The 20,742-nt window shown below is 41.9% G+C and overlaps 1 protein-coding gene across 1 annotated transcript in view; it reads right to left on the bottom strand.

Annotated features, from left to right (window-relative positions):
• LOC126198949 (venom carboxylesterase-6-like) overlaps positions 1-20,742 on the bottom strand; it is a 94,821-nt gene that overhangs the window by 63,048 nt on the left and 11,031 nt on the right. Inside the window, exon 2 of the mRNA XM_049935594.1 lies at positions 15,855-15,989. Within this exon, the coding sequence (XP_049791551.1) occupies positions 15,855-15,989 (135 nt within the window). The remainder of the gene's footprint in view (positions 1-15,854; positions 15,990-20,742) is intronic.

Here is a 20,742-nt window from a genome sequence, read left to right on the forward strand (position 1 = left end):
CTGCGTGAAGAGTTTGACAGACCACTGCAAGACCTCAGTCGAAACAAGGCCCCGGGAATATACAACATTCCATTAGAACTACTGACAGACTTGGGAGAGCCAGGCCTAACGAAACTCTACCATTTAGAGAGCAATATGCATGAGACAGGCGAAATACCCTCAGACTTCAGGAAGAATGTAATAATTCCAATCCCAAAGAAAGCAGGTGTTGACAGATGTGAAAATTACCGAAGTATCAGTTTAATAAGCCATGGCTGCAAAATACTAACACGAATTCTTTACAGATGAATGGAAAAACTGGTAGAAGCCGACCTCGGGGAAGATCAGTTTTGATTCCGTAGAAATGTTGGAACACGTGAGGCAATACTGACCCTACGGCATATCTTACAAAATAGATTAAGGAAAGGCAAACCTACGTTTCTAGCACTTGTAGACTTGGAGAAAGCTTTTACCAAAGTTGACTGGAATACTCTCTTTCAGATTCTGAAGGTGGCAGGGGTCAAATACAGGGAGCGAAAGGCTATTTACAATTTGTACAGAAACTAGATGGCAATTATAACAATCCATGGGCATGAAAGGGAAGCAGTGGTTTGGAAGAGAGTGAGACAGGGTTTTAGCCTATCCCCGATGTCAAGGAAACAAAAGAAAAATTCGGAGTAGGCATTAAAATCCATGGAGAAGAAATAAAGACTTTTAGGTTCGCCGATGACATTGTAGTTCTGTCAGAGACAGTAAAGGACCTGGAAGAGCAGCAGAATGGAACGGACAATGTCTTGAACGGAGGATGTAAGATGAACATCAACAAAAGCAAAACGAGGATAATGGAATGTAGTCGAATTAAGTCGGGTTATGCTGCGGGAATTAGATTAGGAAATGAGACGCTTAAAGTAGTAAATGAGTTCTGCTATTTGGGGAGCAAAATATCTGATGATGGTCGAAGTAGAGATGATACATAATGTGGACTGACAATGGCAAGGAAAGCGTTTCTGAAGAAGAGAAATTTATTAACATCGAGTATAGATTTAAGTGTCAGGAAGTCGTTTCTGAAAGTATTTGTATGGAGTGTAGCCATGTACGGAAGTGAAACGTGGACGATAAATAGTTTGGACAAGAAGAGAGAAGAAGTTTTCGAAATGTGGTGCTACAGAAGAATGCTGAAGATTAGATGGGTAGATCATATAACTAATGAGGAGGTACTGAATAGAATTGGGCAGAAGAGAAATTCGTGGCACAACTTGACTAGCAGAAGGGATCGGTTGGTAGGACATGTTCTGTGTTGTGACTTAGCAAGACAGCCAAGTCGCAACCAGAGGAAGCCGAAAGGCACGCGCTTATACTCACGCAGGCTGGCGTGGGGTCTGAAACAGGATACGTAATGAATGCTATAAAGAAAAGTACGTAGCTTCTGGAATACTTAACTTTAATCCACATTTGTAGAACATCGCTCTTGATGATACATGCTTCACAATATTAATTATCAAAGCTATGGCGCCTCGCTAGGTCGTAGCCAATGACTTAGCTGAAGGCTATGCTAACTATCGTCTCGGCAAATGAGAGCGTATTTGTCAGTGTGGCTTCGCTAGCAAAGTCTGCTGTACAACTGGGGCGAGTGCCAGGACGTCTCTCTAGATCTGCCGTGTGGTGGCGCTCGGTCTGCAATTACTGACAGTGGCGAGACGCGGGTCCCACGTATACTAACGGACCGCGGCCGATTTAAAGGCTACCACCTAGCAAGTGTGGTGTCTGGCGGTGACACCACATTCTGAGGCATCAAGGAATCACCAATTTAGTATTGGAGGGCAGCTTGGAGGGTAAAAATCGTAGAGGGAGACCAAGATATGAAATACACTAAACAGATTCAGAAGGAAGCAGGTTGCAGTAGGTACTGGGAGATGAAGAAGCTTGCACAGAATAGAGTAGCATGGAGACTTGCATCAAACCAGTCTCTGGACTGAAGACCGCAACAACAGCAATAACAACATATAGATCTGACCTGTATATGTGAAACATAGTTGTTGATCACGAGTATACGACTTGTGTGTTTTTGAAATATGTTGTGCTGTACTTTCCTTTATCATTTCTTCGAAAATGGCTCTGAGCACTATGGGGCCTAACTTCTGTGGTCATCAGTCCCCTAGAACTTAGAAGTACTTAAAACTAACTAACCTAAGGACATCACACACAATCATGTTAAAACATTTTATGGCCAGAACCCATAACTAGAATAAACCCATACACGTCAGTTGTAGTTACAGTTTACAAGCCACTTTTCTTCTTCATAGTATGTCGGAGAATAATACTAAATGCAGACTTCCTATAACAATCTACTTCACTCACTTGCTGCAAAAACGCTATATCAGTCAATCCTAATTATTGATTTTAGTGTTTGTTACTTTTGTAGTTTTTCTGTTAGGAATTTGCTGTCCGTTTCTCCACGTTTTCTATTATTGTCATTTTTACATTCCCTATGTGTTATTTTTTACTTCTTTTTCCCGATGTGTGGATTTTAGTTTCTCCCCGTCCAGAATACCCAGTTTATTGGAATTGCCTCACTTGGTAGTAGTAATGAAAGAGGAGAAAGGCTAATGGAGCTCTGCAACAAATTTCAGTGAATACTCTGTTCTAGAATGACAAGAGGAGGAGGTACACTTGGAAAAGGGTAGGAGACACAGGAAGATTTCAATTAGATTACTACATCGTCAGACAGAGATTCCCAAACCAGATACTGGGTTGCTAGTGTTGTGGCTTGGCAAGACAGCCAAGTCACTATGAGGAAGCCGAAAAGCACGCGTTTAAGCTCACGCAGGATGGCGTGAGGTCTGGAACAGGACAAGGTCTTTATAGTAGCAAAAATATACGTAGCTTCTGGAATACTTAACTTTAATCCATAATTGGTGAACATCGCTCTGACGGTACATGCATCACAAGATACATAGCAATTGAAAATGGCGCCTTGCTAGGTCGTAGCAAATGACGTAGCTGAAGGCTATGCTAACTATCGTCTCGGCAAATGAGAGCGTAATTTGTCAGTGAACCATCGCTAGCAAAGTCGGCTGTACAACTGGGGCGAGTGTTGGGAAGTCTCTCTAGACCTGCCGTGTGGCGGCGCTCGGTCTGCAATCACTGATAGTGGCGACACGCGGGTCCGACGTATACTACCGGACCGCGGCCGATTTAAAGGCTACCACCTAGCAAGTGTGGTGTCTGGCGGTGACACCACAGCTAGACTTACCCAGGAGCAGATCTAGAGTCAGATCAAAATGTAGAAGTGTTGAATAGTAGGCAGAAGTTCAGGAAGACGAATCAGTGCACAAAGAAGTGGATTACTGAACTACAAAGAAATCAAGTGAAAGGTTGAAGTTCTCCGATGCTGTAGATACTGCGATCAGGAATATCTCAGTAAGTAGTTCAGTTGAAAAAGAGTGAACGTCTCTAAAAAGGGTAATCACAGAAGTTGGGAAGGAAAACATAGTTACAAAGAAGGTAACAGCGAAGAAACCATGGGTAACAGAAGAACTACTTCACATGATCGATGAAAGTTGAAATTACAAAGATGTCCAGAGAAATTCAGGTACACATAATAACAAGTCGCTTAGGAATGAAATAATTAGGAAGTGCAGGGAAACTGAGGCGAAACGGCGGCATGAAAAATGTGAGGAAATAGAGCAAATGATTGTCGGAAGGACCGTTCAACTGCTCTTCCAAGACCTTTGCTGTCTCTGACAGAATTACAATATCATCGGCGAACCTCAACGGTTTTATTTGTTCTCCATGGATTTTAATACCTGCTCCGAATTTTTCTTTTGTTTCCTTTACTGCTAGCTCAATATACGGACTGAATAGCATCGGGGAGAGGCTACAACCCTGTCTCACTTCCTTCCCAACCACTGCTCCCCTTTCATGTCCCTCGACTCTTTTAACTGCCATCTGCTTTCTGTACATGCATACTACTAGGAAACAAAATTGAGGATGTCGTAGGTGACGGCCAGTTTGGCTTCAAGAAAGATAAGGGCATAAGGGAGACAATTCTGACGATGCGGTTTATAAGGTGCAAAGATGTTGGCAATTCCGAGAATAATAGAGGCAAGCCATAAGGAAAGAAGAGTAATATATAATATACCAAGAACCATGAAGGAACAGTAAGAGGTATGACCAAGAATGAAGTGCAAGGATTGAAAAGGATGTAATCTTTCGACCCTGATTTTATGCTCTGTAACAGGCAGTAAACATATGCGTTTGAGCATAACGATCATGGGAGGGGACTAGCAATTTTTGTCAGCGACTGTACAGTCAACGAAATGTCACACTTTCAACGTCGTTAAAGGTATTGTTGCAGTCGCTCGGTAACGTGATTCGCTGGTCTCTCGTCTTTGTCACGCCAAATAGGAGTCGAGGCAGTCGAATTCGCATCTGCTGAACAGCAGCGGCAGAAGTCGAGTCTGTCGAGCAGCAGTCGCAACAGTCTTGTTGGACAATGTTGAGGAAGTGGAGCCACAGTCTTTTCCAGAGGCCGGTCATGAGGAGCGGCGGTCCGCTGTACTGGAGGCTGTGCTTCCTGGACTACATGGGGACGCCGCTGGGTGTCGTGGCGGTGGCGGCGTTTGGCATGATAAGTGCGATGTGTGCGCTGTCGGATGTACGGGAAGTTATGCAAAGCGGTGCGCAGGAAACGGAAGGGGCGGCCGGAGCCGGCAGGGCTGCGAATGGCGAGCGACGTCGGAGACTGGTGAGCCCACAGACAGAGCGGTACCTCAGACTGTCGCTGGCCATCTTGAACCTAGAGAACCACCTGCTGCTGGTTGCTGCTGTCCTCTGGAACCCGTTGATAGTGCTGCCATGGCTGGTGGTGCAGTCTGTGGAGATGGTGGTGGAGGTGCTCCGGTTGGTCTGCCGGCTGTTTTTGCGGGACGTCAGAACCAGCGTGACGCAGTTCTGTGTCGCAGGCTCGGCCGTTTACAATTTCCTACAGGTCGTGTGTTTCTTGTTGAAAAAGCTTTCATACTGTTACAATTGAAGAATTCACGGTTCTACTATTCAAAATACACTGTACTAGTTCGTCTCAGACGCTGTGTCGTTTCGTTTACGTAAACTACACGAAACCTAATCAATGTGTGAAAAATTATCCAATACAGTTACATACGAACCTGCTCGCGCAACCTATCAAGGAAGATGCTGGGCAGCTTTCTGAAATAATACGTCTCAACTGAACATTGATACCTGAAACAGAGGAAAGTGGTCAAAATTGAACTGTGTTGTGGTATTCTCAATTTTGTTGTAGCACAAAGACTACTGCACGTTTCAGACGTATCTTGTATTTCTGCAGTATATATACATTGTCTTACGTTTCAATATATGATAATTATACAGTTATAAAGTGCCGGCAGTGTTTTCATTTGTGGTGGCATTGATTGATCTGTTGGTAAACTAGCGGTTTTAATCTGTGATTCGGGTCTACAATAGGGAATAATGAGACTTTAATACTTTTAACTACTAATCCCTATTGTCTTTTTTATCGCATTCACTGATACAGTTGTCGTACCAAACGAGGCCAACGGCCGCACTATCATTAATGGAACTAGGAGGAATTTCTGCCCTGAAAACAAGTAAAACAGTTTCTTTATTATGATGCAACGGAAACAAGTAGAACAGAATCCCCTTATTGAGACGAGCCCAATATTTAGCCTATCTCAAATACATTTTTTAAATCATGTGCTGATAATCTGAAAATGACCTGGGGTGCTTGAAGTAAAAGATTGAATTAAAACTTTCGATTTATTACAGCTGCTTTCTACATGCAGAAAGATTAATTGGGTAACAGGTAATGTTCTTAAAGGATACTGAGCATACGAAATGCGCACTTGACAATAACTTAGCACTTGAAGTGATCAACATGTCGAAGTGATCAGCATGGGGGCACCTCTACGGGAACAAGGGAATTAAGTTTATAAGCATGTGGATGATCCATCATTCTCCAACAGAGATAAGCATTGCTCAAAGCAAAGAAACAGAGGTAAAATTATTAGTTATTCACTGAAATTCACGACTCTGATAATCTTAAAACTTCTCGAACCTATTTGCACGGGACAAGCAAGAGCATGGCTATAAAAAAGTGGACGCCACTTAGTCACTGAAACAAACGAATCCAATGTTCGACCTAAAACAGGGTGCTATAAAGAAGCTAGGTTAAGACACACGTGCCAAACACTTTCAGGAAAGTGTTTCGTACAATGAACTGGAACTACTAACCAGCTCTGATCATTAACAAACAGTCGGTACGCTAGCAAGCAGTTCCATTGCATCTCACCGTCATGACCTCATGGTACAGAGGCACAGCATGTCCTCACCCGTCAACAGCACCTTCAACGCGGCCAGCCTGTAACTCGTCCCGTCTTCAGCTTCCTCGCTTGCTCCACTACACCCGCGAGAGTTCGCACATTCTGGCGAACCTTCCGGCTAGCCACAGTACCTTGCTGACGCAACAAGACGGCTCGCGTCAAAAGCGAACACTATGAATCTCTGGTTCACCCGTTTTAACGGACAGACTCTCCCGAAATACCTCCAAACTTCTACAAGAAACTTACAACAAGCAATGGAAGTACACGCCCACAAATTCTGCAGGAAAGATCGTTCCACCAACGTGCCCCAAATAATGCACGACAAGAGGGAGAAGTCTGATGTTCTCTGCCACCAATTCTCTCCTTGTTCTCCGATTTCCCCCCCCCCCCCCCCTGGGGACTCCTGCTATTGTCCTCCACATCGTATTGTTCAGCCCTTAGTTTCTAAGCTTGAAGAGAGCAGAAAATTTCTATTAGCCCACAGCCGAACTAACAGAATGGATTTCATGCTAGATAGAGATTGTTCATGAAATAGTATCTGCTGATTATAAACGGAGAGTCAGAGTGAAAATGAAACACAAAACCGTAGATCACTTGTCACAAGCATTAGTCTGAGCAAAAAGTGATAAAGACGAAATATGAAAATGATGAAAGACCGTATCTAATTGATTGGCTATTCTCTAACGAAAGATGTACTCAAATCAGCTGACGTCTTTCACAATAATACTTATCAAGTGAACACTGATGGCAGAAAAAGTGCGAAGAGGTCACGATTGATCTGTGTGGTGGCGTTTCCAACTTTGTTGTGGCACAATGACAACAGCAAATGCTCCAGATGGTCTTGTACGAAGGTTGGTTATTTAAAGCTCACTGATAATTAATCTATAGTTCAATTTGATCCATTTCATCATGGTATTATCTTGAGACTGCATTACACTTACAATGGTCAACGATGACTTCACATGCTCCTGTTTTGCCGATTAGTCATCTCCTTTAAAAACACCTGTCGTGCTTATGTTGTACTTAACTACTTAGGGCTCTATTTACGTTACACCTTCGACAGACACTGTTTCCAATGAAACATTACGAGTATATAAAATTATTAAACATCTAAATGCCGAGAAAAGCAGTAATCCGCCAGTCCGCAGACGGGCAGGAGGTGAGGTCGACTCTCGGTCAGATCACCGGTTTCTGAGACTTCGTTCTAACCTAGGCTTCACCTCTCAACGATGTGAAGTGTCCACGTCGAACTTAGGTCCTCTTTCCCTGACTGGATTACTGGATTAACTTAGGTACACACAAGTCGCGAACTGTTGTTGCCATCTTATGAAAGTGTAGTTATTTACCTTTTCAAACAACAGATTCTTATTTGCTTTATCATTACACCTGCCACATTTTATTCATGTAATGGCCATTTATCTTTTGTTCCCCACAGGGAAGACATTATTCTTTACTTTAATAAGGCATCATTTAATTAGTTCATTCAAGGCACTTCGGTTATAGGTATGGCAATAATAATGCTAAAAAGCAGGCCGACGAAAGCTCTCATGGTGAGCATAAAGAAAGGTTGAAGGGGAGGAAAGAGGTGGATAAACAAAAATATAAAGAAAAAACTAAAAAAATAAAAATAACAAAACATGGGCGCCTAATTGAAAGAGTTGCACCAGGGCATTGAGCGACACGAAATTATTATTATTACTACTACTATTATTATTATTATTATTATTCTGTATACACAGAATCAAGCTTGTACGGAATCCTCAGAGAGCGAGTTCTACTTGCACTCTTCCAGGGTTTAACTAAACTTTGCCCTCGTGTATTACATACAGCAGTACTGTTCACGTAATATGGTGCCTTAAAAAATGGAACTAAGCCCTTATTTATGTAATAAGGTGAGTTGAATTAGAGTTTAAGAACATAAAGATGAGAGTGTGCTTGGACCTCTTCTTCCTGGCATCGTCGTCGAGAAGAGGCAATTTTAAGTAGACTCCGGATTGGGCACTGTCTTTTTATCCATCGACATCTTTGAAGTGGCGATCCTCCCCCGCTTTGAACCCACTGACCTCAATCGTGGACGGTGAAACACCTTTTACTTCAGTGCCCCTATTTCAATCCGCTACGCGCCCGTTTATAGCGGTTGCCTGATATATCTTCCCTTTTAGCGGATGGCGCGCGCTCAGCCGATCGCGTCCTTGAATTTATCAGTGTTAGTGAGATGATATCGGTCCTTTGGAGCGCTTTACGGGGAAAACAACCCCCATTCAATACCAGTTTTCTAAGATTTTTTTCAGTTTTTAGTTTCCCTCCTCCTTGAGTTTTGCTTCCATTGCTGCTGATTTAAATTTCGGTATTTTACCCTTCACTAAGCCACAGAATGGGCGCTTATGACCGCATCAGTTTTGCACCCTAAAACCATAATAAAAAAAAGAAGATTCACAAGTGGAGAGTAAATCCTCCAGCAAAAATTCTCCCATCCCATTGTGTGGCCAGTTCGTGCAGCAAGGTGCTATGTGGCTTTATCTCAGTGATTAAAAATCGAGCCCGAAACACGAATTGGGTAGACACCTAGTGAATATCGCTGTGGAAGAACAAGGAACTGAATGCAGCGAACTCTTTGTAGTCAACTTCAAGAGAAATAGAAGTCTCTTTTCGTGTGAAGCATCCATCTTTCCTACTCACTCAAGAACCAGTCCTCTGCCAACGTTGGTGGTCTGTTGGAATGCTGAATGTCCGGAGTCGATTCACCTCTTTTAACAAGCACAAACAGACCGTCTTCACCTCTGGTAATGCAAGTTGAACAATGTAGGGAATGCACAGTGGTTCCAAATGCACATTAAACATGACATCCCTTTGCTACTTATCGGGTGGAGAGTCGGTGTAATCGGGCCATGAAAGACGCGGTAGTTCCACCAGGTGGAAACTGTGTCACGAGTCTGTTTTCTTACAAGAGAAGCTTTTTATTTATTCATTTACTTTTATTAATTAGCGAATCGTCATTTAATGTCAGCGGGTACCTGCTTCCGATTCTATCTGAACTTGGCAACCCCACCCTGTGACTGAATAACCAACGAAAGGATAACGTTCGACGCGTCGGTGAGTGGAATGTCAGAAGTTTGAACGTGGTAGGGAAGCTATAAAACATTAAAAGGGAATAGTTGGTGAATGTGAAGTGAAATGGAAAGAAGACAATGAGCTGTAGTCAGAAGAGTATTGGGTAATATCAACAGCAGCAAAAGTGGCGTAACGGGAGTAGGGTTCGCTATGAATAGGAAAAAAGGAGAGAGAGAGAGAATTACTGTGAACAATTTTGTGATCATAATCGACAGCAAACTAACACAGACAACAATAATTCAGATATACATGTCGACGTCGCAAGCACAAGATCAAGAAATAGAAAAAGTATATGAGGATATGAAACAGGTAGTTCAGTACGTACAGTGACATGAAAATCTAATAGTCGTGAATTATTGAAATGCGGTTGTAGGGAATGAGTTCAGGAATGGGTTATGATGAGAGATAAGAAAGACTAATCCAATTTTAGCTAGTAATAGCGAATACTTGATTCAAGAATCACAAGAGGAGGAGGTACTCTTCGAAAGGGATGGGAGATGCGGGAAGATTTCAGTCAGATTCCATCAAGGTAAGGTAGAGATTCCGAAATCAGATACTGGACTGTAAGGTGTACTCAAGGCCACACATAGACTCACACCACACTTAAGTAATGATGAAGAGTAGACTGAAATTTAAGAGACTTGTCAGGAAAAATAAATGCGCAAAGAAAAAAATGGTTCAAATGGCTCTGAGCACTATGGGACTTAACATAGATGGTCATCAGTTCTCTAGAACTTAGAACTACTTAAACCTAACTAACCTAAGGACAGCACACAACACCCAGCCATCACGAGGCAATGCGCAAAGAAATTTGATACTGACTTACTAAGGAATAATGAGATACGCTTGAAGTTCTCTGAGACTATACATACTGAGATAAGGAACAGCTCAGTAGGCAGTTCAGTTGAAGGAGAAGGGACGTCTCTAAAATGGGGGTCACGGAAGTTTGAGAGAAAAACATAGGTACAAGGAAGACAACTGCGAAGAAACCATGGGAAACAGAAGAAATACTTCAGCTGCTCGACAAAAGAAGCAAGTGCAAAAATTTTCAGGGAAATTCAGGAACACAGAAACAAAAATCCCTTAGTAAAGAAATTAAGAGGAAGTGCAGGGAAGCTAAGGAGAAATGGATACATGAAAAGTAGAAGAGAGAGCGAATACGTGGAAATTGTAGTACACTGGAGTCCTCTATGAGAGGAAGGGCTATCCAATGACATGATAGATGAAGAAACAAGAGTCGACAGGGAAGAGATAGGGAGTCCAGTATAATAATCAGAATTTAAAAGAGCTTTGGAAGACTTAAGATTAATAAAGCAGAAGGGATAGACAACATTCCATAGGAATTTCTAAAATGAAGGGAAAGTTGCAATTAACGATTATTCACGTTGGTTTGTAGAATATATAAATCTGGCGATATACCATCTGACTTTCGGAAAAATATCATCCACAGATTTACGAAGACTGCAAGAGCCGACAAGTGCGAGAATTATCACAGGATCAGGTTAACAGCTCATGAATCCGAATTGCTGACAAGAATAATATACAGGAGAATAGTTAAGAATATTGAGGATATGCTAGATGACGATCAGTTTAGCTTTAGGAAAGGAGCAAGATATTTGTAAACCTGAGCAATAGAGGAAGGCGAGTAGTTACAATACGTACAAGAACCAAGAACGAACAATAAGAGCGGAAGACCAAGAACCAATTGCATGGATTAAAAAGGGCATAATGCAGGGATATACTCTTTCGCCCTGCTGTTCAATTCATACGTCGTTGATGCAATGCCGGAAATAAAAGAAAGATTTAAGAGATGGATTAAATTTCGCTAACGGCTTTGCTATCCTTAGTGAAGGTGTAAAGGTATTACAAGGTTTGTTGAATGGAATGAACAGTCTAATGAGTACAGAATACGGATTGAGAGTAAATCGAAGAAATAAGGTATGAGAAGTAGCCTAAATGAGGACAGCGAGAAACTTATCATCAGGATTGGTGATAACAAAGTATATGAAATACAGTAATTCTTCTATCTAAGCTACAAAATAACCAATGAATGGTGGAGCAAGGAGATGAAGGGTGAAGCAAGGAGGACATAAAACATAAAAAGTAGACAAACACTGACAGAAAAGGTGTTCCTGGCCATGAGAGGTCTAGTAGTATCAAACACAGGTCTTAATTTGAGGGACAAATTTCTGAGAATGTACATTTGGAGCACCGCATTGTATGTTAATGAAATAAGGACTGTGGGAAAACCGGAATGGAAGACGATCACAGTATTTGAGATTTAGAGCTGTAGAAAAATATTGAAAATCAAGTGGACTGATAAGATAAGCTATGCGGAGTTCCTCCGCAGGATCGGTGAGGAAAGGGATGTATGAAAAATACTGACAAGAAAAACGGACAGGTAAAAACTCTAGAGGAAAACAGAGATTGGTATACAGCCAGCAAATAATTGAGAATATAGGTTGCAAGTGCTACTCTGAGATGAAGAGTTGGCAGAGGAGAGGAATACGTGTCGGACCTCGTTGTTCCCTCAAGATTGCGAACTCCTCAAGGACTGGATGAAGAACGCATGTCTCGGTTCGCATCCTGGAGTGGCATGAAATTTCATTCGCGTCATTTCCAGTTGTAGCACGCACAGATCAAACTACTGGTGACAAATTGTTATGATTTTTATCAACTCCCCGTGCGTTTCCAACAATGATGATTGGTACCGGCTTCGATCCATAGTCGGACAAAGAATTCTCCGTCTTATCATTTCAACTTCAAACACGCCACTCTTAATTACTGGTGAAAAAGAATTCGATAGTCAACGTTACTTCTTGTGTACTCAGCGACGATTATTCTCCGACATGTGTACATGCCGCTTCTATTGAAATAATCGAATTTTAACGTCTATTCGTGATTAGAATTCAATGATGACAGGTGCTCGGTTCGAATCCCTATAAGACTAAAGCTTTTCATCTCGTCATGTCAGTTTCAATCAGCTAGCATTGGCTCTGTATTGAATGCATATGGAGGATTAACGACGAGGTCCGTGCTTGTTAGGATGCTTCCCACATACGACCAGGTGAGTATAGGCTGGTACTCACGTTCTGTCTCAGTTTCATACCGATGGGGTACAAAAATTTCTCCCACGGTGGATGCTGAGAGACAGAGAGTTGGCGACAGAATGGGCATCTTGCCAGCCTTTACCGCTATCGTGGCCAAATCCAGATGAAATACCTGTTCTGTAATGGTGCAGGATACGGCCAGGAAAAGGAGACTTATAGCAGACAAATCACTACGACGAAGTTTCTCATCTGAATGTCAACACACATTGGGAGGAGTGAGAAATGACAATGGAGAGGATAAAGTGCCCCTATGCAAAGGTTTAGCAGCTCATTTTTTTCCATGTACTTCTATGGGTGGAATATTATAATTTGAATGTGTAGTTATGTACAGAGTCCTCAGCACTTAAACATAAATGATGAAGATGTAGTTTTAGTAATAACTTCATTTTTCGAAATATTATTCCAGTTGTTGTTGTAGTTGCTTAGGCTGAAGGTGTCCGAAATACGCAGAAGTGACAACAGTAATGGAATACCTCCTAATATTATGTAGTTGGAAGTCCTCTGAAGGAATGTTGAGCCATGCTGCCTCTATAGCGGTCCCTAACTGCTAAAGTGTTGCCGGTGCAGGATGTTGTGCGCGAACTGATCTCTCAATTACGACCAATAAATGTCCGATGGGAGTCATGTCGGGCGATCTGGGAGGCTGAATCATTCGCTTGAACTGTCCAGAATGTTCTTCAAACTAATTACTATGGCCAGGTGCAAGACATTGTTGTTTGGGAATATGAAGTCCATAAATGTCTGCGAATTTTGTCCAAGTGGCCGAACTATTTCCAGTCAACGATCGGCTGAGTTGGACCATACGGCCCAGTCCATTCAATGTGAACACAGCCCAGACCATTGTGTACTATTAGCAAAGGCTTTCGGTGTCGGTCGTCTGTTGCCGTAGCCCATTAACGCCTAATTACGCCGCACAGTATTAACAAATAGGTTCGTCGTACGTCCCACATTGATTTCTGCGATTGTTTCACGCAGTGTTGCTTGTCTGTTAACACTGAAAACTCTACGCAAGCGCCGTTGCTCTCGGTTGTAAAGTGAAGGTCGTCGGCCACTGCTTTGTCCGTGGTGAGAGGTAATGCATGAACTTTGGTATTCTCAGCACTCTGTTGACACTGTGCATCTCGGAATATTGAATCCCCTAACGATTACCAAAACGGAGTGTCCCATGCATCTAGCTCCAACTACCATTCCGCATTTAAAGTCTGTTAATTCCTGTCATGCGGTCATTATCACATAGGTAACGGTTTCAGATCAATCAGCTGAGTGCAAATGACAGTTCTGCCAATGCACTGCCCGTTTATACTTCGTGATCATGACACTACCTCACGTATCGCTATCCTGTGACAGTTTGCCACCTCCGTGTATACGTTGTTATTCTTGTTTGTCGTCTTAAAGGTTTAAAAGTCAATAAAATCTTTCTTGATCTTCCATTAAAAGGATATTAATGGCATTAGACTAAAATGATTTTCAATAATAAGGTTCAAATGGTTCAAATGGCTCTGAGCACTATGGGACTTAACTTCTAAGGTCATCAGTCCCCTAGAACTTAGAACTACTTAAACCTAACTAACCTAAGGACATCACTCACATCCATGCCCGAGGCAGGATTCGAACCTGTGACCGTAGCGGTCACGCGGTTCCAGACTGAAGCGCCTAGAACCGCACGGCCACACCGGCCGGCCAATAATAAGGCAAAATTATTTGAAATTGTGGCTGATTGGTTCCTATTAAAAATGGGAAATAATTACTCACTGGCAAATCTTAGTATGCACTCACTCACATACTTACTGACATCGTTAAAACTCAAGTTTCTGTATTAGTGAAAAAAAAAAAACATGTTAAATACACAATAGCGAAACAAAACTAGCTAAAAATAATTTTGCAAATACTTATAGGTGACTGACCATTATAGAAGGAAAGGGCAAAAGGCACCCACTGCGGCACCATTTAAATTGTATTAAATAACAATTGAGGGAACAGTCGTGTTCACAACCTTTTAAAATCCGAATTTACACTAAGGATGGGAAAATCGATCGATTTTAGTTCTTAATAACCGGTATTTTTCAGTATAACAGTTTTTCTTATTGTTTACTAATACCTGGATTCAAAATACCTGTATATCAATTTGCCACGATTACGGTGCTACAATTTTTAGGTTTCAAATAAAACTTTTTTTAAGAGTTTATTCGTAAAATTTCCATTGCTTTCAAATATTGGCTTATCATGCGAAAAGCAATCTACGCTGTTTTACGAACATTGAAGACAGCTATAGACGAGCAATAAATACATGACAGGAGTATCGTTATAGCACTGCCGAGACAATAATTTAGGCGTTGCTGTGTGGTATGGTATGTTACACGTCGCTCGTGCATGTGTAGCGTGCAAAACTTGTACACACCTGGTCTGTCATTGTTGAGACAATATTTCTTTCATGGTTTATTATAAAAACAGAAAGTAACTGATGTGCTGTCTACGTCAACACAATATGCCTTTATCTGCTTGTAGCCATTGGAGAGGGCAATTTAATACGGAAAATACAGCTCTGGTACCACAGTTTTGACCCTTTAACAGTGATTGTTCGTAATACCCAAATAGTGGTATGATCCTCGACTGCATCAAAATATTTGAGCAGAATTAAAGGGAGACTATTGATAAACCGTAGTAGTATTCAATCTTTTATTACTTTTCGACAAAAGCAGCGAACGGTGGACGGACAACGTTTCTTTTATTTATCTGTTTTATTTGGTATTTTGATTCTGCGTATCATGAAATGGGTAATGCAAAAATCTATGCTAGACTGTTAGAATTTTTCAATCTTTGGTAGATGTCTGTCTTTATTACTGCAAATAATATTAATAAAAAGAAAGAATATTCGTTTAATAGTCAGGTTAAGCCCGAGATGAAAAGAAAACCGGTTGTTTCAGTCATAACAGCCATCCCTAGCTTACACTCGTGCAGTCATCTCAAAGTGAGCGGAAGTTTACAGATAACTATATGGTAGCCCTCCTGTCAGCAGATGAAAAACAGACAACAAAAATGTGGCACACTGTCAGTGGCACGTCACAAGCATGGCACCATGGCTGGTCCTGTAAGTGGATGATAAACTTATGCATCAGCAGAATTTATTCAGCACGGAGGCGTGTCAGTAGCACTTTATTGCGCCTCCGTGAGTATAATGAATTGAGCTGCTGCTTCACAAACCGCCAGTAGTTATCTGTCATTTGCAGACTGACTATTTCTACAGCTTATAGTGCATGGAAGATGAATGTCCACGGGCGCACAGCATCGCACTACTTACCACGAACCGCAGCTCTCCGATCGGCGGCTCGGCGAACGGGATGGCGAGGAATCGCCGGTAGGTCGTCCCCAGCACCGTCTGCTCCACGCTGCCTCTCAGGTCACCCTGCTCCACCGTGGCGTACACGTACTGCGCCTGCGGTCAGCACAAGACGGAGTATAGTGATGTGTTCCATGTGTGTTACTAAATGTATACTCCCAACTGATGAGTTTGTATGAATTAAAAAAATACGACATGATGCATGTAAAATGATGAACACATACATATTATAGAAATGGGTACACGTATGTAAGGATACCAGGAAAGTTTCTCAATACAGCTTTATTTACTTAATTTTTTCGAAGTAATTTCCGCCACATTAAATTCGCCTCTCCATCCTCAGAAACCAATCCCTAAACCAATTCTCCCATGTTTCTGTACAGAGTAGATTAGATTACATTAGATTAGTACTTGTTCCATAGATCATGAATACGACACTTCCTAATGATGTGAAACGTGTCAGGTTAATAAAAGGTGTCTATACAAGATATTACATTACACAAAATATTACGTGACACTTAATATTTTTAATTTTTTTTTGTGTGGAGATTGTGGAGATTACCCACTTACTATATCCAAAAATTCATCTAATGAGTAGAAGGAGTTGCCATTAGGAAATTCTTTTAATTTCCTTTTAAATGCTATATGGCTATCTGTCAGACTTTTGCTGTTATTAGCTAAGTGACCAAAGACTTTTGTGGCAGCATAATTTACCCCCTTCTCAGCCAAAGTTAGATTTAACCTTGAGTAGTGAAGATCATCCTTTCTCCTAGTGTTGTAGCCATGTACACTGCTATTACTTTTGAATTCGTTCGGATTGTTAATAACAAATTTCATATATATATATATATATATATATATATATATATATATATATATATATATATATATATATATATATAGGGCAACGGCCTTGCCGCAGTGGCTACACCGGTTCCCGTGAGATCACCGAAGTTAAGCGCTGTCGGGCGTGGCCGGCGCTTGGATGGGTCACCATCCCGCCGCCATGTGCTGTTGCCATTTTTCGGGGTGCACTCAGCCTCGTGATGCCAATTGAGGAGCTACTCGACCGATTAGTAGCGGCTTCGGTCAAAGAATACCGTCCTAACGGTCGGGAGTGCGGTGTGCTGACCACACGCCCCTCCTTATCCGCATCCTCCTCGGAAGATGACACGGCGGCCGGACGGTCCCGGAAGGGCCACTTGTGGCCTAAAGACGGAGTTTATTTATTATATATATATATATATATATATATATATACTGTGAGGCTACAGTGAAGATTTCTAGCTCTTTAAATAAGTGTCTGCAGGATGATCTTGGATGAACTCCAGCTACTATTCTGATTACACTCTTTTGTGCAATGAACACACTTTAACTCAATGATGAGTTACCCCAGAATATGATGCCATACGAAAGCAGAGAATGAAAATAGGAGTGGTAAGCTAATTTACTCAGATGTATATCGCCAAAATTTGCAATGACCCTAATAGCATAAGTAGCTGAACTCAAACGTTTCAGCAGATCCTCAGTGTGTTTTTTCCAGTTCAACCCCTCATTAATGCATACACCTAGAAATTTTGAATATTCTACCTTAGCTACCGATTTCTGATCGAAGTCTATATTTATTAAAGGTGTCATTCCATTTACTGTGTGGAACTGTATATACTGTGTTTTGTCAAAGTTTAATGAGAGCCCATTTGCAGACAACCACTTAATGATTAACTGAAAAACTTCCTTTACACCAATTTCACCAGTTAATTCTTGTCTGTCGGGTGTGATAGCTATACTTGTATCATCGGTAAAAAGTACCAGCTTTGCATCTTCGTGAATATAGAATGCCAAGTCATTAATATATATTAAGAACAGCAGAGGACCCAAGACCAAACCTGACGGCACCCCATTCTTGATTGTTCCCCAGTTTGAGAAATCACCATTTTTTGCGTATTATGTGAACTGTTTATTTCAACTTTCTGCACTCTTCCAGTTAGGTATGATTTAAACCATTTGAGCACTGTCCCATTCATACCACAGTACTTGAGCTTATCTAGAAGTATTCCATGATTTACACAATCAAAACCCTTTGATAGATCACAAAAAAATCCCAACGGGTGACTTCCGGTTACTCAGAGCATTTAATATTTCATTAGTGAAAGTATATATAGCATTTTCCGTTGAAAAACCCTTCTGGAAACCAAACTGACATTTTGTTAAAACTTTATTTTGAAGCTACTCTACAATACATTACATTTTCAAGAATTTTGGATAAGGCAGTCAGAAGAGAGATTGGGCGGTAGTTGTTGACATCAGACGTAAGGCATACTCGTTGTCCCAAGCCCTCAGAAGGTTTATGACTTGAAAATTGCACTCCTTTCAGCTTCATTTTCACTTGCGGGAACGGCACAAAGTGACAAGGAGCAAGGCCTAGACTGTAACATTCGGTGCGCTGCGGTGAGCTGGAGCGTTGTCATGATGGAGGAACCAAGTGTCCATTCTTTACTTCGGTCGCAGATTCTTCAAAGACTGGATGACTCTGCGCAGCCACTGCTCAGAGTGCCACTTAGCTGTGACTGTCTTCTGTGTGTCCAAAACAACAGGCTCCACAATTCCACTTGATTTGATAAGAACAGCTATAACTTTCATGACATTTGGGTTGTCGAGTGTTCTGCCGTATATCAGCGTCGCACTTGCACGATATTTCGGTACCGTAACTCGTTACCTTCATCAGGTGAGACCCGAGACTACTCCTCGAGTGGATCGCAGCGAGCGGGCGCGGACCACAGAGGGAGCGCCTGGTGGAGGGGGAAGACCACAGGCATAAATACTGGACCAGGTCCACTCGAGGAGTAGTCTCAGGTCGCACCTGATGAAGGTAACGAGCTACCCTACCGAAATATCGTGCAAGTACGACGCTGATATCCGGCAGAACACCCGACAACCCAAGATGTCATTAGATCGCCGGGAAAGCCTGAAGAATTATATCATTTTCTTCTTTACTGATCGGGGGTTTAATGACAGAAACGTGTGTGTCGTCAACTTCAAAGACCCAAACTTTGTTTTTTTGAGTGTTATTCGGCACGTCGTAATAGTACAGACACGTCTCGTCACCTATCGCGATGTTATTCACATACTGAGATTTCCCCTTAGAATACTTCTTCAACATCTCCCGGCACCAAGTCATGCATCGTGCCATCTACTCTTCCGTCAGTCTATGCGGTAGCCAGAGACTAAAAAGTTTCTTCACTTGCAAATGATAATGCAGAATCAAACGAAAGGCTGGTCATTTAGCCCCAAGGTATGCTATACCTGCTTATATGTCACTCGCTTGTCTTCGTCTAGCATTTTCATCACAGCACCAACGTTTTCCTCCGTAACTGATGATGGTGGCCTTCCCGTCCTCTCAGCGTCCTCCAGAGTGCAATTTCGTCTTTTAAACTCTCTGTACTCCCTGAATACAGTTCTACGATGTGGACACACATCACCGAGTGGAAGAGTCATTTCTTTGAAGTACTGGTCTATGTTTAAACCTCGCTCGAAGTTGTACCGCAAAATTGCAAGGATCTCACTTCGTGACCACGATGCCACAGCAAGCACTACAAACTAACCCTAACAGTGAACGTCTCCCCCACAGACTTAGCACAGCGTTTACAACGCAAGTATGAAGTATTCTCAGAACACAGAAACAATCAGCCTCCTGTGACTTATTGTTGCGTCGAATTGGAAAACTTTCATATTACTGTATGTGTGTCCACAACTCCCCCTAACCTACTACACATACTTCGACCAAAGTTTGCACACTTATTACTTAGTGTCCGGAAAGAATCGCTGTATGGGTAAGAACCACTTCACTTACCAAACCAATAGGAATGGGCAGAAAACCAGTGTGCCCCACGATGCGCAAATACTCATCTTTTACTGATCCTTTATTCAAGAATGAGAGCACTTATCAACAAACTTTACATATGATTTCAAACCTTTGCGAAAATTTTTCTCACTAATAGCCCCCAGAAAATGAAGACAGAAACAAAAGTTAGGGCTTACTACATTTTCGTTGTTCACGCAGTAAAACTGACGCATAAAGCATGGTGTTTTAATTTATTACGTCTTCACTCCCAATTATATTCGCGCGACACTTTTGTAGACGGTATTCTCATATATCACTGGAGTTACGAGCAAACTTATGTCTTTATAAAAGATATGATTCAGGAGAGTGACGTCACAAACACTGAGATGCGGGAAAAACTGCAGCATCATGGCTGACGTTTCAACTTATTACATTTTTGCTATTAACTCTGTCCGCAACGTATTTATCAGGCAGTATCGGTACAAGTCTCTGTATGTACCTATAAAATAATATCATTGTACGACACGTAGTTCAAGAGATATGACGTCATAAATATCGAGTGTCGTGACTATGTAGTTCGAAATTCGCTAGTGAACCAAGTGAAGTATATGTGTAGGTACGTATGTATTATGTTCAATATCTGTGAAATATATTTGACATGTGCCTGCGTGAGAACGTCAAGGGTAAACAGCTCATCCTAAGCCCCTACAAGATTTAAGTCAAATGTGGTGCTATCTGAAAAGAAATACTGTTGGTGCAAAAGCGATCAGTCTCCTGTTATGGTGGGAGGCCGGGCAGGGGGGCGATTACGTGGAGAGAGAAATTGGGAGGGGGAGATGGACAAAGAGGAGGTCGACAGAAAGAAGATCGGAAGGAGATGGACAGAAGAGGGGGGGAGGGAGGAGGAGGTGATCAGAGAGGGTGGATAAAAATGATGAGATTGACAGAGGGGCAATGTAGAAGATGGGCAAAAAGAGGGAAAGGAGGAGATGAACTAATAGAAGATTG

This window comes from Schistocerca nitens, chromosome 8 (genome assembly GCF_023898315.1).
Source record: "Schistocerca nitens isolate TAMUIC-IGC-003100 chromosome 8, iqSchNite1.1, whole genome shotgun sequence".
NCBI lineage: Eukaryota > Metazoa > Arthropoda > Insecta > Orthoptera > Acrididae > Schistocerca > Schistocerca nitens.